Raw genomic sequence first — 17,254 nt, forward strand, 5'->3', positions numbered from 1 at the left:
CAGGCCGCTTTCGCGTAGGGGTGCGTCGGGCTTTCGCCGGCTTCGACCTCGCCGCTCTCGACAGGATTCGAGCTCAAGTCCATACCTGGATTCATCAAAAGTGCGTAGAGCAGCCCGGACGATTGTAGCCCCTGCGAGTACACCGACTGGCCGAAGAAGGCAAGCTCCCCCCTGTTCTGGTCGTCCCCGCACTGAAGCGACACCGTGACACCGGCATCCGTCAGCTTATTTGCCGCCCCCACGCCCAGGGCGATGACATAGTTGTCTGAGCTGATGTCCGAAATGGAGCTGTCCACGGTCAGGGCCGAGTCATCGCAGACGCAGTCGCCCCAGAGAGGGCCCGTCGTGCTCCCGGTGTAGCACCAGGCGGTCCTGCCGTAGTCGACGGTGGTGCACGCGTCATATGACACTCCTTTGTACGTGAATGGGAAGTTCGGGCAGCCCGTCGCCGTCCGAGTCGGGATCGAGGTAGTCGGGCGTGCCATCGCTGTCCGTGTCGACCGTGCCCTCCTCAGCGTCGGGCAGCCCGTCGCCGTCCGAGTCGGGGTCGAGCGCGTCAGGGATGCCGTCGCTGTCGGTATCTGCCGTGCCCTCCTCGGCGTCGGGCACTCCGTCGCCGTCCGAGTCGGGGTCGAGCGCATCGGGCGTGCCGTCGCTGTCCGTGTCGGCGGAGCCCTCGTCGGCGTCGGGGATGCCGTCGCCGTCCGAGTCGGGGTCGAGGTAGTCGGGCGTGCCGTCGCTGTCCGTGTCTCGTCGGCGTCGGGGATGCCGTCGCCGTCCGAGTCGGGGTCCGTCGCGTCAGGGGTCCCGTCGCTGTCAAGATCAGAGCTGCCCTCCTCAGCGTCGGGAATGCCGTCGCCGTCCGAGTCGGGGTCGAGGTAGTCGGGCGTGCCGTCGCTATCTGTGTCGGCGGAGCCCTCCTCGGCGTCGGGGGTGCCGTCGCCGTCCGAGTCGGGGTCGAGGTGGGCGCCGGAAATCGCAAAGTACAGGTCGCTCGAGACGGCGAGCCGGGCGCAGGTCCCGCCCATGGCGTAGTTGGTGCTCCCTACGTAGCCGTCCCAGCTGTCGTACAGCCGCCCCGTCAGGTTCGAGTCAATGCCCATGCTGTAGGCGGTGTCAGTGTTGGCGAGCAGAAACTTGAGCTCGTCGGCCCGCGTGCTCATGCAGGCGTTGATGGCGTTCGCGATGGGCGCCTTTTCTTCGTCCGTCGCGTACGGAATGGTGAGAACAACGCCACCAGCTGAGCTATCCGAACAGGCCGCGTTTATGGCGTTGACGGTCTCTGTCACGCTGTAGTCCGTACGAACGTAAATGAGCTCCGCACTCGGCGGCAGGCCATTTTGGGCGCCTTCACCCCAGGTGCCCCAAAAGGAGCTGGTCGCAGAGCCGTGCGTGATGGCGTAGATGGTCATGGCAGGCGTTGGTACCCCGCACGGATCGATGTAGTCGGGGACGCCATTACTGTCGAGATCGATGGTCCCCTCCTCGGCGTCAGGCAGCCCATCCGCGTCGGAGTCGGGATCCATGGAGTTCGGGATGCCGTCGCTGTCCGTGTCGGCGGAGCCCTCCTCGGCGTCGGGGATGCCGTCGCCGTCCGAGTCGGGGTCGAGGTAGTCGGGCGTGCCGTCGCTGTCCGTGTCGGCGGAGCCCTCCTCGGCGTCGGGGGTGCCGTCGCCGTCCGAGTCGGGGTCGAGGTAGTCGGGGATGCCGTCGCTGTCGAAATCAGTGATGCCCTCCTCAGCGTCGGGCAGCCCGTCACCGTCCGAGTCGGGGTCGAGGTAGTCGGGCAGCCCGTCGCTGTCCGCGTCCTCGACGTTCGACTCGAGCCGGTCGGGGATGCCGTCGCTGTCGGCGTCGGCGGTGCCCTCGGTGGTGTCGGGGATGCCGTCGCTGTCAGCATCGCCGTCGTCCTGCTGCAGCAGCGGTGTTGAGAAGGATTGACCGAGGAGGCCGTGCGGCAGAATATGCGCATCTGCGTCTTCTCGGCCCTGAAGCGTCACGCTGAGCCTGGAGGCATGGCCACCCTCGCGATGTGCGCTGATGATGGCTCTCCAGCTGCCGAATGCGAGAGTCGCATTCGAGGAGGCACGTTCAACTGAGAGCTCGCCGCACGTGTAGGCCTCGCCGCCCTGGAGATCAAACGGGCGATCCCCGCACGCTCCGTACAGCGCGTGGCCTCCAGAGCTCGCGCCCAGCTGCATTCCTCTGACGGAAGCGGTTACTGTGCGCCAGGGCGCACTCACCCTCGCCACTAGATGCACTTCAGTGGCCACTGAGCCGCTGGCGCCGATGGGGCTTATGGGAGGGCTGGTAATGCCTTCCGTCTTGACGTTGATCGCAAGTCCGGGCGCTGAAAGAAGGCAGTAGAACTGGCTGCTGCGGCCTCGGAAGTCTGCATTACCGCCGTGCGCAAATGACAGCTGCGGCTCTCGCTGCCGCGCACTCGCACTGGGGCACTCCGCCCTCAAACCCTGTAAGGGCAGCAATAGAAGTAGCACCGCCGGCGAGCGGCCGGGGTCGGCTGGCATGCCTGTTTAGCCAGCAAACCGACAACCACGATCCTACCACGATGCGTAGACCGCGATCGCGGCGTGAACCTATGGACAGGCTTGTCGGCCGATGCGTTGCTCAGGCGCAAAAATCCAGGTGGCGACCCCCAAACGGACGTAAATAGTGTTTGGATGTGGCCGACGGGCGTAATTCCCAAATACGGCGTAGAACCGCCGTTTTCAAATCCCCCTCGCAGAGTTCCAAAATTGCCCGTAAACAATTTACCCAGGGGCAAGCGGGCAGGGAGGAGGGCGTCGATTTCCCGCTGGCTAGCCAGCCAGGCACTCTCACGCTCTCACTCATTGCTTTGCCCCCCATTTCTCTCGGGCGTCCCCTGTCTGTGGTGACAAATAAAAACGGACACCTCCGGAGTCGCTCCTCATCGCAAACCCTGTCAGCAGTCCTCCTTCGGGAATACACATTAAAAAAGAGAGGACGGTCCCCCATTCCCAATGCACTTGATTGAGCACTTGAGCACTGCCACTGGATAGGCCCCGGCCCCCGCCGCCGCCGGGCCATATGGTCGATTCCGCATTGGACCATGGTACGGGGCCCCTCGATTGTCTCGCCCTCCCTCGGCTGGTGTATGGTTCATTTGGTGGGGGTCTCATAAGACATACAACAAAGAAACAAACACGGTATACAGGATCGAGGTGCACGTGCTGCTGAAGCGCAGTGTGTGCGATGTCGTGTGTTTGTCGTCCCCCCTCTCCATCATCTCACTGGGAGACGTCGGCGGTGGTGGCGGTGTGACCGATCGAGAGCTACAAGAGTCCCCTTCCAAGTTCCAATGCGATTAAACATACATGCATAAAGGGAGCCTCTAGGGTTCGGCGAAAACGAAAAGTCGATCTCTGCAAAGCATCTCAGTGGCGCGCCCTGTCACGGCACGCGAGCGTGTTGCAATGCGCGCACAAAAATGGAGTGGGCCCGCAGCGCCTCGCCGATGTGGCGCAAGAAAGCGCCGATGAGGGCATCATCGAGCGCCGCAGGCGTAGGAACGGCATGTCCTCGGGAGCTAGCCGCTCGGCCCAAGACGCGGGCAGTGCCGCTGCGCGGCGCGAAGCTGAGCGCAAGCGAGGGGACCCACATCGGCGAGGCAGCCGCCGATGGAGGTTGCGCGGGGGTGACTGAGCTGAGAGGGTCGCTGGCGCCCAAAGCAGGCCCGCCCGAGCCAGAACGGCGGTGGTGGTGGTTTGGGGCGCTGTCCGAAGCGCCAGCCACGCCCCAGAGGCTTCCCGGGCGAGACTTGGCAGAGCGCCTCGCAAGCGTGTCTTGGCGACTCGTCGTGGACCGATCGACCGCCACGAGGAGAGCGACCCGCTCGTCCGTGCGCAGCAGGTGCAGGACACACTCCTCCCCCCCCAGGCTGCAGATCGCGCGGCGCGTGACCCCGTCCTGGTCGGGCGGCGGAGGCGCGGAGGCCGCGGCCGCCAGCGCGGGTGCGGAAGAGAAGCAGGAGAGGAAGGGCTGTAGGAAGGGCTGTAGCTCCGCGCCGTGAATCTCGAGGGGGCACTGCTCGCGGCAACGCGGCGTCGAGAAGAGCACGAGCCAGCCTCTCTCCGCCACCCGGGCGGCCTCGCCCGCACGCCAACCGTCTAGCGCCTCCGACTCAGCCACCGCATACACGCCACCGCCGCCGCCGCCGCCATCCTGCTCAGTGCCGCCGTCGCCACCCTGTTCAGCGCCGTCACTGCTTCCGCCGCCATCGCGTGCGGTGCCGCCGCTGCTCGCGAGGCATAGACCGGCGCAAAAAAGGAGCAGAGCGACGAATCGAACGCCGGGCGTGCGGCCGAAATCATCGAGGGTTTCGGCGAGGGGCACGTCCACGTGTCGTGGCGCGGCAGCGGCAGCGGGGGAGAGCAGCGGCGCGCGGAGTGGCCCGTGGAAGTAGAGCGCTGCCTTGCGGCGCAGTCCGGCGGAGTGAGCGCGCAGGACACGAAAGAGGTAGGGCTCGGGCGGAGCGCCGCGCGGCACCAGAGACAAGCTTCCCCGGGTGGCGGCCGCTGCGGCGGTGAGTGCCGCCTCCCGCAGCTCTTCGCGACGCGGCGAGTGGAGATTGCCCAGCTCCGCGTCCGCCGCCACCAGCGCGCAGATCGCCTCGCGCAGCCTGCAAGTGCCGAGCATGGCCTGCGCCCGGAGGAGCTGCTCCGTCACCGACAGCTCGAGCGTCGAGGATCGCAAGGGCGCCAGCTCGGAGGGCACCATCGACAGATATGAGGTGCGAAGCGCGCACACGCGCGCCTCCAGCGCCGCGGCGTCGCCGTCCGCCAGCGGTGCGCACATCTGCATGTACACCTCGGCCATGTAGCGCCGCAGCGAGAGCAGCCGCCCCACCTCGCGCATGAGCGCCACCAGCCGCTGCCACGACTCGCCGTCCTCGCTCCTCCCGCGCGCGTCGTCGATCCCGTCCTCGGAGCTACGGCAGCTCGAGAGCCGAGCCAGCTTCGGCGAGGGCATCAGGCCGTGCGACGACAGCAGCCGGTCGGGTGGGAGAGTGGCTGGCGACACGGCGCGGAGGTTGACGTCTCCGCATGCAACGAGCGACTCTCCGTGTCGCAATACCTCAGACTTCGCAGCCGCCAAAAGCTGAGTCACCCACGCGCCAAAGCCGCCGCCGCCGCCGCCGCCGCCGCCGCCGCCGCCGCCGCCGTTGGCGGCGGCCCACCCGAGCAGCGGGCTTGGAGGGGGTAGCGATGGCGGCGGCGGGCTGTCGGCGATGTCGGCGATGCGCTGCTCCGAGGCGGAGGAGGCGGAGGAGGCCAACCGGGTGGGTGGTGTCGGCAGCACGCCCTCTCGACCAGGGGCAACAGAGACCGTAGCCGATGCGGGCGTGCGGACCAGAGCGGCGATGCACGCCTCAATCTCGGCGCTCGCAACGTCGATGCGCCGCTCGAGGGCAATGCGTGCTGAGCGGCCCTCCTCGAGCGCTCCCCCGGCGTGGTGCGCCACCTCAACCTGCAGCACGGCGAGCAGCGCCGACGAGAGCCGTCGCCACGGAAGGGAGCCGGCGAGTGCCTGCGCCTGAGCCACGAAGCCGCACTCGAGCAGGGCCAGGAAGGTCGCAGTGAGCGAGCGGTAGCTCGCGTCGGGCTTCATAAACACGGGTAGCCGGACAAATGCGCAAGTGCTGCTGCTCACGCTCTGTTTTCGGGCGGGGTGCGCACTGTGTTCGTGCGTCGCCCATCTCTACTGGAGGTGTCCTCTCTTTTTTTTTTTGTCTTTCCCCAACTCACGGAAGCCTACCACCACTTGCGCCGCCGTTCACTTGTACGAAGTAACAACGAATTGTTTACACGCCTCGCTCGCACGACACTATAGATAGGCACGTTTAAACTCCCTGTGTGGTGGCGGCGTGCGGTCCTCCCATCCCTCCCTTGCGCCTTGCTGTCTGTTTTCTTTCTTTCTTTTCCATAGGCACGGGCGGGACTGGCGCGCACTGGCACTAAAGAAAGAATAGGGGTCCCGTACCACGCTAGGGTGCCCACAGGACCCAAAAAAAGAAAGGAAAAAAGAAATGGGCCACCCCCGATCGCAGCACTTCGATGGGGAGCGAGAACCGTCAAAGGTGCTCACGGAGGTGATAGGAACGAGTGTATCGCTTCGACGGATCGACCGTACTTATTATCAAGCAAGACCGATGTGACGTACACAGTGACACATCAGACGACACATCTTCTCCCACCCGCTGGGACGCAAAACGCTCTCGACGAGAGCCACAAGAAGCCGTCCGCACAGGAAGCCGCTCGTCGGACAGGCGTGCTCGCTTGATGTCGGCGAGCGCATTGCGCACGCTTTGAACGGTGGCGAAGCCAAAAACACCGATGGTGTCCGTCCGCCGCCGGCGTATGCGGCGGCGATCGGTCCCTAACCCAACGATTCTGAAGTTGGGTCCCTCGGTGCCCCCAAGGGGGCACAAAGGTAGCTCAAAGGGGAGTGAACAAGCCGCCGCACAGGCCTCAGGCGACGTGACGCTCGCCGCCTGCGCTCGCCGCGTCGCTCTCTCCCTCCAGATCTCTGCTTGAACCCACCACCATCCCCTGTCACCTCCGTGTGTGTGTGCCTGCTGGGGGATCATCTGGCTTCCGGGATACGGTACTTCCGCGAAGCTGCCCCCAGCAGGCGTTTGACCAAAATGCAAAATAAGCAAAACGTCCAAATTTCCCTACTCCAGTTAAAACCCCAAACGGCTGTGGTTCCCATATGGGAACTTCGCCAATCTGTGAAAGAGAAAGCTGATGCGGCTGGTCGCAGCGGCCGATCCAGCAGTCGTCTGCGACATGGCAGTGGCCCCGAGTCATGTGCAGCTGGTCCCGAGCGGCTCAGGTCCCAGATCGAATCTCGGACCCACAGATTCTAGATTCCTTTAGATTCCCTGGATTCCCGCAACAGCGATCTCTTAGCGGCGGCAAACAGAGGCGCAACTCTGCCAGCAGCGAGGAGGCTCCTGCTGCTCAGCTACCGAGGCCTGGTGGCGTCGGCTGCTGCGTGGAGAAGACAGCAGCACTGTCCGACCTCAAAACATGCACAACAAGCGGGATTTGTGACTCTGTCCTCGATTCTTCAGTCGCTCTGCCGGACGCGCTCGCTTTGTCGCGAGGGTCACCAGTGCAAGCCGTGTGGACGCCCAGAATAGCCTCCCCTGGCTTAGCTAGAGTGAGAGATATTGTGCACGTGGTCAGCCTCTACAATATATACACTGACACTTTACCTCCCAGAGCTCGTCTCGGTCCGCCACGGCCATCCTCAGCCTCCGCGGGAGGGCCCCCGGCCGCGGCGCGGTGCGGCGGCGTCACAAATCCGACGTCAGTTCACCGGGACGCGATCGGGCGATCTGAAGTCCAACTAGGCGTATGGATTGTCCGCCCAGGGCTATCACCTGGACCCCTCAATGGACGCCTACGGTGCCGCCCCCACGAGGTGTTGTTCACACCTGTCCAACCATTCGCGTGCAGCAGGAACGCGCTGTGTGTGGCTGGCAGCAAACTCAAATGACGACGGGTTGCAGCCTCGTAGCTCAACGGCAACATTGTGCATGAGGAAGGCTGATAGAAGTATCACCAGCCACACAACCAACAGCTTCTGGAGAGTATGCGGAGCGCAAGCAGCCGGTGATCAAAGGCGTGTTGCTGTCGGTGGCAGATTGCCAGAGGGACGCCGGCGCCTCGGTGCGTGGCTTCGTCACACTTTTCCACCGCTCAACTTGGAGGCAGTGTGTCTAGTAGCGTGCTACACCTATGACGGCGGACCTCACTGGGGCGCCGACGTGCGACGACCGTCTGGGATCGAAAGACGAAACCGCGTCCCAGGAGCTCGTGCAGAGCGCGCTCCGGAGCTCGGTGGCGGGAAATTTGAAGGGAACGTGGTGGCTTCCCACCGCCTCTGTATGTGCCCAATAAAGTGCTAACACGACCCTCGGGCAGCAGGGGGTATGTGGCGAGCGCACGGAGGCACAGTTAGGCCGCCGTGATATCGCCCTTCCGGGCACCCCGTTTCGCGGGTAGCCGTTTAGGGGTTAAGGCTGCCCTCGGACCCGACATATGACCGCATGCATCAAAAGAGATTTTTCCATTTTCCCGAGAGAGTAATCGTAGCTCCAGACCAGCTGCCATCTACACGCATCGCACCTACTAGATAAAACGAGGCGGGCGTGAGGTCGAGTGAGGACCTCTGTTGGCCGGCGCGCAGGGGGAAATGGGTGCGAATGTGTGTGGCCTACTGGCCCGGGACGCAGCGGGCGATGCGCGACCGGGCTAGCGAGGACACGGGAGTCTGGCTTCAGGGAACGGGCCCCGGCCGACGGGAGCGACCAGGACCAACTGATTAGAAGCAGAGGGCGGCGAACTGGGGCTTTCGGTCTCAGATAGCGGGGGCCAGCCTGCCGGGGTGCCCCCCGGCAGGTGGCGCGGCATCGCCAGGGAGTGGCTGGCTTGACGGGTCTATCACAACCCTTGATACAGCGTCCTCACTGACCGGCGGAGCTGGGCGGGCGGGCGGCGGGCGGGCGGGCGGCGGGCGGGCGGTGGGCGGGCGGCGCACCCTTGGGCTAGCTAGCTGCCGCCTGAAGCACATGCGCAAAGCGACAAGCCTCGCCGCGCGTGCAGCTGCCGGACTGGAACTTGAAGCAGACGCCCGCCGCGGGCTTGCGCGGCTCAGGACAGTCCTTGGATTTGTGGCCGACGCCGCCGCAGTTGAAGCACGGCAGGGTCGCCTTGGTCGGGCAGTCGCGAGACGAGTGGCCGCGCTGGCCGCACGAGTAGCACGTGGTCTGGGAGGCGCGCGCTGCCGCCGCGCCACCCACCTCTCCGAACCGTGCCTTTTTCGCCCGAGTGCACTCGGTGCACCGCCGCTTTCCCGCCTCGGCCCACCCCTTGCTGAGGAAGAATTTCTGCTCGGCGACCGAGTAGGTGAAGGAAGCGCCGCAATCTGTGCACCAGCGCTCCTCGTCGACGAGGTGCGAGTCGGCGGTCTCGTCCACGGCATCCTCCTCTGCGGGGCGGCTGGTGCCGCTCTCTCGGCTGCTCGCCGCGGGCGCTTCGGCGTCGCCATGGCTCGCGGGTTCGTCCTCGGCGCGATGGCGCTTGCCGTGCTTCTTGGCTCGCTTGGCCGCGGCAGCAGGGTTGGCGGCGAGCTTGGCGGCGCGCTTGGCCGCCTTGAGCGCGGCGTGCTCGTCCTCGCGCATGTTACGTCCTAGTGGGGGCCCTCGTGGAAGAGGAGGCGACGAGGTGGCTCGGCCCGCGCTTTTTTTTACGTGGATGATGGGGATCTCCCTCCGACTGTCGGAGCCGCACGCGATGCGGGCATGCGCGCGCGATGGCTCCGTTGGCTCCGTGCCTAAGGCAGATAGGTTAGGGTGTGAGGCGGCAGCCACCGTTTCTTTACCTCGATCACGTGCAGGCGTCGGAGCACGGACGGAGGCCGCGATGGATGGCCCAGGGCCGGCGGCGGTGAAGGAGCGACTTGGTGCACGCTGGGTCGAGCATCATGGCTCGCACCTCATCCTGGGCAAGGAACTCGCCCAGGGGCCAGCTGTTGGCATCGCCGTTTTGATCGAGCTGCATCCACTGCATGGTTTCGTAGTCAAGCGTAAGAGCAGGCGGACATCGCTTCCAGGGAGGGGGGCGCACTTCTACTCACGCCCCACCCCCCCCCTAGCATGTGGTGAAGCCTCTGGGGGGGTCGGGACCCCCCCCCTAGCATGTGGTGGGCACCCCCCAGCAGTTCGTGGGCTAGGAATAGGAGCGGCCGCATTTTGCTCGCTACCCCCCCGGCACAACTAAGCTCATGGCCGACCCCCCCCCCAGCAGCAGCGTTCTGCTGCTGGGGGGGTCGGGACCCCCCCCAAGCAGCAGCGCTCTGCTGCTGGGGGGGTCGGGACCCCCCCCCAAGCAGCAGCGCTCTGCTGCTGGGGGGGTCCGGACCCCCCCCCCCGCAGGAGCGCTCTGCCTGTGGGGGGTGCTGGCATCTCTGTACAGACAGCAGCTGTAAGTAGCATGCGTTCCAGTGGCGAGAATTTATAGTCGGCATCAAAATCAGTGGTCTCACCGGCGGGCCCTCCTACTGCCAACCGGGAGGTGCGGGGCACGCCAGCCTCTCTTCTACGCCTCTCGTGCCTCGCGGCTCCTCTGCTTCAAGGAGGGAAGATACGGCTCTCGCAGCCCATCGTACGCCGTGGCACAGCGGGGAGCACAGCGGGCTGTACAAGATATTGTTCCCTATCTTCGCATGCTCGTCGTTGGTGATATCCGCGCGAGGTCATACGCCACAGGCCAGCAATCGATGATGAGACTACTGATGGAGGCGCGACGCTCTGACACCGAGTGTTGCTCGACACTGCGACACTGCCGAGTACCGCGCAACGCTTTCTCGCGAGGTGTATTGGGCTCGAAGGCGCGGCGAACACAACCGCCTCGAGCGTACGAGTACCGCTTAAACACGAACCGAGGGCGGAGAGGGGGGGGCGGCGGCGAGGAGGCGGGAGAGCTGGGTCCAGTGCGCTCTGCTGCTGGGGGGGTCGGGACCCCCCCCCCCCCCCAGCATGTGGTGAAGCTTCTGTGGGGGGGGGCGGGACCCCCCCCCTAGCATGTGGTGAAGCCTCTGGGGGGGGGTCGGACCCCCCCCCTAGCATGTGGTGTGAGTAGAAGTGCGCCCCCCTCCCTGGAAGCGATGTCCGCCTGCTCTAAAGGAGTTGGTGCCTGGGTGACTTGCTGATGAGAGCGCCTTCCAGGCGGGTAGTCGTGCCCCTCACCTAAGGTCATGCGGCGGCGTCAGAGGGGGGGAGGGGCGCGAACCGTGAACATGGAGGCAAGCAGGTGGTGGGCACCTGGCCAAAGCCGGCGACCTCAAAAGTTGTCGTAGGTTGTGCGGATATCGCTGAGCGTGAGCGGATCGATTGTGGACTGATCGATCGTCGCGGGCGGTGCTCAGCTTGGACTGGGCTGAGCCCTGGCCTCGACACCTCGACACCAAACCTCGACACCAATTCGACACCTCGACACCCCGTGCCAACTCGACCAACTCGACACCCCTCGACACCCCTCGACACCCCTCGACACCCCTCGACACCATCTAGGCTGAAACCACGCTCGCGCCGGTGTCAAGGTGCCAAACTCGACACCTCGACACCGCTCGACACCCCTCGACACCGCTCGACACCGCTCGACACCGCTCGACACCGCTCGACACCGCTACCGCTCGACACCGCTCGACACCGCTCGACACCGCTCGACACCTCTGATGATCCTAACACAGCACAAGGGCTTATCCTTATGCTCTGGCGAGATGTGAGGCGCATGCGAGGAGGGGAGGGCGCATGCGTAACGACGCTGCTAGAGATGCCTTTCGGGGCCCAGAGATAAAACTTCTGATGCCATGCGTGACCTAGTAGTGTCCCCAGCTATGGGCGTGTCCACGTTGGAGCCAGGCGTGGTGTGGGCGCGAGAATAGCTCCGCCGTTCATGGAGGCAACCGATGCGAGTCGACTGGTGTGTGTCGTCGTGGTTTCGTACGTATCAAGAATACTCACTCACCGTGAAGCAGTGTCGTCCCCCCTCTCCATCGTCTCCCTGGGTAACCCTAACCCTAACCCTAACCCTAACGTTCTGCGGCAAAAGAGAGGGAAAGGTTGATGTCCTCTTTGGAAAAGCAGTCCTCCTCCGGGAATGTCCGTAAGAGCCACATACATTGGGAGAGAGAGAGAGAAAACCTTCTTCTGCCCGGATGGGTCAAAACGTAACCACCCAAGACAGCTTGGAGAGCTCCCGGTCCCGCAACATTTCGTAACGATTGTCGCTATTGGTCATCTGCCTCTTACAGCCTCTGTTGGGGTGGAATGCGCGGGGTTTTCGGCGCGATGCCTCCGGCGAGTACACGGTACTGCTCTGCCGCAAGCTCTCCTGCGCGCGCGTGACGTGTGGGGCGCATGCACTGCGCTCGAAAGTCGCGATTTGGCAATAGGCGCTCGAGCCGGCGCGCAGTGGAAGGGGGCGCCGCGCAGGGGGGTCGGGGGGGTGCGAGGGGGGGCGTGGGTCGGGCGCGCACCGGCCGGCTCCGAGAGCGGCCGTCACGTCGAAGAGGGGACCTGGTGCTGCTCGAATGACGAGGCGTGCCGCTCTGCTGCGCTGCCGACAGCCCCTCTTCCGAGCCGGCGCGTGGCGGCGAGCCGCGGCCAGTGTCGCTGGTGCGGTGGAGGCGGCAGCTTGCATCGGCCGGCAGCGGGTGCGGCCATCACGTCGATGAGGGGGGGTTGTCGGCGACTCGTGTGGCTCGAGGCCTACGCTGCGCCGCCCGAGCCCTACTGCCGATCCAGCGCCTGGCGTTTGGGGCGAGCCGCGGTCGTCGTCGCTGGTGGTATGGCGGCGGCGGCGGCGGCTCGCCCTTCCCTCCGGCCGCAATTCCGATCCCGCCGCGCTCGCGGGAGGTCGCGCGTATATAGAGCCGGCTCTATTTACAGAGCGAGCAAGGGCCTCCGTGCTGCTGTGCGCCCCCTGGTGCGTGGGTGCTTTCAAGTTCTTAGATCACAACCCAAGGATGATATAATAAGGCAAAAAGATCCTTGCGCCTTGCCGATCCGCACCTACCTAGGCTCTTGGGTGGCGCGCCCTCTCTTGAAAGAACTTGGTTTCTTCTACCTAGGCGAAAGTTTCTTCTATCTTACTAGGTATCTGCCTCCAACCCGGCCCCCGCAGGCGCCGAGCGCGCATGTCGGGGCTCGCAAACAGCCGCCTGAAGGAGGAGCGCAGGAACTTCCGGAAGAGCCGTCCATTTGGCTTCGTCGCCAAGCCCGCGACGCTGCCGGACGGCTCGCAGGATCTGATGCGGTGGGAGTGCGTCGTGCCCGGCAAGGAGGGAACTCTGTTCGAGGGTGGCGTTTTTGCAATGACGATGGTGTTTGACTCCGACTACCCTCAGTCGCCGCCGAAATGTTCTTTCGATCTCATCGACGGCAAGCCGCTCTGCCACCCGAACGTGTACCCCAGCGGGAAGATTTGTCTGTCGATAATCAACCCCCAGGGCTCAGATGGCGGCACCTGGACGCCCTCCACGCAGATCAAGGTCATCTTGTTGGCCATCCAGACGCTGCTCGACGAGAAGGAGGTCAACCCTTTGTCGCCCGCGCAGACCGACGCGTACCAGCTCTTCACAAAGGACCGCGTGGCGTGGCGGAAGCGCGTGCGAGAGCAGGTGGCGCGGGTGACACCAGGCGGTGCCACCGGCTCGGCGAGTGGCGGGTCGGGCGGGCCGGGTGGGCCAATCGTCCTCGAGTAACTATCATCGACATGCGGGCGGGTTCGCGAGATCACGTCAAGAGGAGAGTGAGGGGCGTTGAGCGTGGGGCGCTCGCGGGGGCGCTCGTGTTGGGCGGTTTACGACGGAGCTCGGGGGCGGTGAGCGCGGTTATCTCTTATCTCTGCTACGACGGAGCTCTCGCGTGGGGCGAAGCGTCTGCGGCCGGCCCGTAGTCACGCAGGAGCGTCCTGCGTACGCTGTAGTCACGAGGCGAGGCTTCTCTGCGCGCTGGACTATAGGTGCTGGGCTAGGGGTCCAGCCCTGCAGGGTGAGCCAGATCTGACGTTTTGTGACATCGCGTCAGGTCCGTGTTTTTCTCGTCTTGCGGTACATCTCTCCGCTCGCCACCTCACGCTCCGCCGTCCGGCCATGGATGGTTCGATGGAGCTCGGCGAGCTCCATCGAACCATCCAACTCCGGTCACCGGGGGTCTGAACGCGCTCAGCCTCAGGAGGTACCAAACCGCGCGAATTCTGCACGCCTCGCTGCACCGCTGGCTTGACTGAATCAGGCAGCAGCAGGCTGCTGCTGTTGCCACAGCAGCAGTCTGCTGCGGCCCCAATACGCAAGTTAATGACCAGCATTGCTGCCGGGGGCATTCGAGCCGCCACAGCCGGTGTGCGGCTGTGCACTGGCCACTGCCACCTGCCCGCGGCTACGCACATGTGCGCTCGCATTGGATGAGCCCTGCTGATGGACCTGCGTCGCCTAGCTGCACGAGAGCAATGCCGCAGGCGGCGGCCGTGGCATACACTGCGAGCACACAATAGGGTTTGTGGAGCGTCCAGACATGTCCAGAAGGTCCACCAGGTCCAGAAGGTGTCCAGAAGATGTCCAGAAGGTGTCCAGAAGATGTCCAGAAGGTGTCCAGAAGGTTGGAAAAGAATGTGGGAACGTAGAGAGTCCTCTGCAGGTGTGCTGAAGGCCTCAGGTGTTGTACAGAAGGTCTCACTCAGTCAGGTAAAGCCGTAGGTCGCACGTGTCTCAAACAGTCGCCTCCACCGAGTGAGCAACCCAGTCAGTCATGGGCTATGAAAAGAAGGCATTGTGCTTTGCTGATGAAGGCCTGCGGGCCTTCTGGACATTCTGGACGTTTGCTAAAGCTTGCTAAAGCACCTTCTGGACATTTGCTAAAGCTTGCTAAAGCACCTTCTGGACATTCTGGACATTCTGGCGCGAACCGCAAGCGCGCGGTTTCCCCCCCATCCCCTTCTGACATTCTCGCGTTGCGTCCGGCGGTTGATGGCGCCGTCGTGGGTGGGCCGGCAATGAAAACCAGCAAGGCAAGCGCGCGAGGCAGATGCAGGTCCTGGCGGTCGGGAATGCCGCCATCACCCCGGGCGGCACCACGTCGTTCCTGTGCCTCTGATGCCACTCTCGCGGCTTGTAGCGCGTCACTCGCGCATGCTCTCCAGGAGCTATGGCGGGCGCGTGTGTGGGGTTGCGTTTCGTTTTTTCTCAACACGTGCCTCTGCACATCCGTTCTTGAAAAAGTGGGTGGGTGGGTAAACGCTTCGTAGGCCCCGGATGGTGAGTGGGTGGGTGGGTGGGTGGTGACTGTGTGGGTGAATCTCCTCTATGAATATTGTGTTCCTGCAGCGCAACAGCGCAACTTCCGCGCGCGCTTTTAGCGTGCCGCTGCGGCTTCTTTCTCTCTGTGTCTTCTCTTCTTCTTCACTTGCTTGCGGCTCTTTGTCCTTTGTTTGATTCGTGTTTGTTGTCTGTCTGAGTCTGTGGAGAGCGCCCCGCCGCGGTGGATGGAGCTCATTGAATTGGCGTGGGCCTGCTCGGCTGGTCCAGCTCAAGCTTCGGCTGTGTTGTTAAAGAAGGGCGGCGTCGGCACAGCGAGGTGAGAAAGAAAGAAAGAAAGAAAGAAAACAGACAAGCCAAGGGAGGGATGGGAGAACGGCACGCCGCCACCACACAGGGATTTTAAGGAGAGGGGTGTGGTGCGCTAGCCGTCGCCCACCCTTGGGCGTCCGCCTCTTCCTATCTCACTGCTGAGGTGAGGCAGCGGCAGCGAGGCGGTTGTCAGTTTGACAATTTTTCGACGAAAAGGAGGGCGTCCCGGCCTGTTGCAACAACCTTCCGGACCATGATTGCCGCGGCCAAGGTGCGCGCTCCAATACTAACCGCCCTGTGTGATCGTCGTCACCTCGTCCCCCACCGCCGTAGGGTGGCGCTAGCGGGATGAGCAGCCTGCTCGGCCTCCTCGGCAGCGCGGCGTTCGCGCTCGTTGCCGTCTACCTCGCGTCGCTCGTCACTGTCTGCCATGGGCCGTGCGGCAACAAGAAGGACGACGTCCTCTACGAGATGCGCAGTGCTGCCTGCTGCAGCCCGTCCGTGCAGGATTGCGGCAACTTCCTCCCGGGCCAGGGCTCCACCTGGCTGCACGGCATCTGCAAGCCCACCGCGCCCGACTTTTGCAACCTGCTTAAACCCAAGAGCTTCTTCAACGGCTGTTCGGCTGCGGGGACCGTCCAGGACGCGGTGGACAACGCGGTGGACAACTTTTTCGGCCGCTAAGGGGCGTGCATCGAAAGGGGGGGAGGCACCTCCGTGTGAGCAGGACGCGCGCGCACGGTGTGCCAGAGGAGGGACGAACGCGCGCACGCCGCGCGGAGGAGGGAGCACGGCACGCACAGCGCCACAGCACCCACACCCCGGAGCCTACACCGCCAGGCACGCAACCACGCTTTGGGCCCCGACAGCAGACTTTTTGTCCTGACTCCTGTTTTTCGGGACTCTAGAGAGCTGTTGCGCTGACGGGGAGAAGCGGATAGAAGCTCGCATCCGTCATTTGTGCGTGCCCGCCGAGGCCGCTCCACCGAAGCGACAACAACAAAACAACATTCTATCTCTCTCTCCGAAGCGCGAGCCGAAGGCCGAAGGCGAAGCGCCCGTCCTAGCGTAAAGCCGTACTAGGGCTCTGGGGGGAGGCGGGGGCCCAGACTGCCCCAGAGGGTATCCATGCGGGGGGGAGATGGGGTCCCACGGCCCGCCGCAGGCGTCGATTTTTTCGGGACTTTTTTCTTTTTTGCGCGATTTTTTACTTGTTTTCATGGGAATCGCCGCACTTGCGGCCATGCTATCACGCCTTGCGACATCCTTTCGGCGCTGCTGACCGTGCCAAGCTGCACAACTGACCACCTGCATAGCTCGCGGCCTTAGTATCCACCATTCAGTGACGACCTGATCGTACGGCCAGTAGGAAGGTGTCCTTCCAGCGCGTGGGCGTGCACGCTTCTGACGCAATGCGCGTCACAAACCTGCCTCGGCGACTGGCTGCTGGCACTCTCGAGGCTATGCCTACACAGCCTCGCGCGCATGGGCAGTCAAGAGGGACCATGCACTTTCTCAGGACAGCGCCAGTGCCTCTCCCTTGGACCGGCAAACGTGGTGGTCTCGTGTCACCAATGTGGGACCAGTGCGGCATCGCGCCATCGACAGCTCTGAACTGCGCCTCACTATGACGGGAAGGCCGCCAAGTGGGCCAGCACCGGTCACACATTGTGGCAGCAGTCAGCAGTTATCTGATAGCTAGAGCAGCAGCGGCAGGGTCGCAGGGTCGGATCATGTCAAGCCTCTCGCCCGGCCGGCCGCGTGCAGACGTCGGCCTGTCTGCTGTCTGGAGTGATCTGTCGGCGGTCAGTACGACCGATCAGGTTGGAGGGTCTATCTGTGTGTACTCCTCGATATCTCTCCAAATCTGCCCTCTGATTAACCTAGCTTAATCGGGAAGTTGGTGCTAATAGAGGCTAATAGAGCCGGGGCCCCGTTTCCCTCCGCACTGCGGCGCGGCGCACGGTGCCTCCGGGGGCCCCCGCCTCCCCCCCAGAGGCGTAGGGTGCCCACCGCACAGCGCACAGGCACAAATAAATAAATAAATAAAAACGGACACCTCTCTACTATGAGA

At 64.0% G+C, this 17,254-nt stretch overlaps 2 protein-coding genes across 2 annotated transcripts; one reads left to right on the forward strand and one right to left on the reverse strand.

The window, feature by feature from the left end:
- Positions 1–3,432: 3,432 nt before the first annotated feature.
- EMIHUDRAFT_213684 (hypothetical protein) lies at positions 3,433–5,649 on the reverse strand (the record flags this gene model as incomplete). Its single annotated transcript, XM_005764799.1, has 3 exons — positions 3,433–4,128; positions 4,528–5,139; positions 5,368–5,649. 3 exons carry the CDS (start codon positions 5,647–5,649, stop codon positions 3,433–3,435), a joined length of 1,590 nt encoding a protein of 529 aa, XP_005764856.1.
- A 7,101-nt stretch (positions 5,650–12,750) lies between these two features.
- EMIHUDRAFT_464866 (hypothetical protein) lies at positions 12,751–16,135 on the forward strand (the record flags this gene model as incomplete). Its single annotated transcript, XM_005764800.1, has 2 exons — positions 12,751–13,233; positions 15,514–16,135. 2 exons carry the CDS (start codon positions 12,751–12,753, stop codon positions 15,862–15,864), a joined length of 834 nt encoding a protein of 277 aa, XP_005764857.1. The 3' UTR covers positions 15,865–16,135.
- Positions 16,136–17,254: the final 1,119 nt, after the last annotated feature.

This window comes from Emiliania huxleyi (assembly GCF_000372725.1).
Source record: "Emiliania huxleyi CCMP1516 unplaced genomic scaffold EMIHUscaffold_58, whole genome shotgun sequence".
Taxonomy (NCBI): domain Eukaryota; phylum Haptophyta; order Isochrysidales; family Noelaerhabdaceae; genus Emiliania; species Emiliania huxleyi.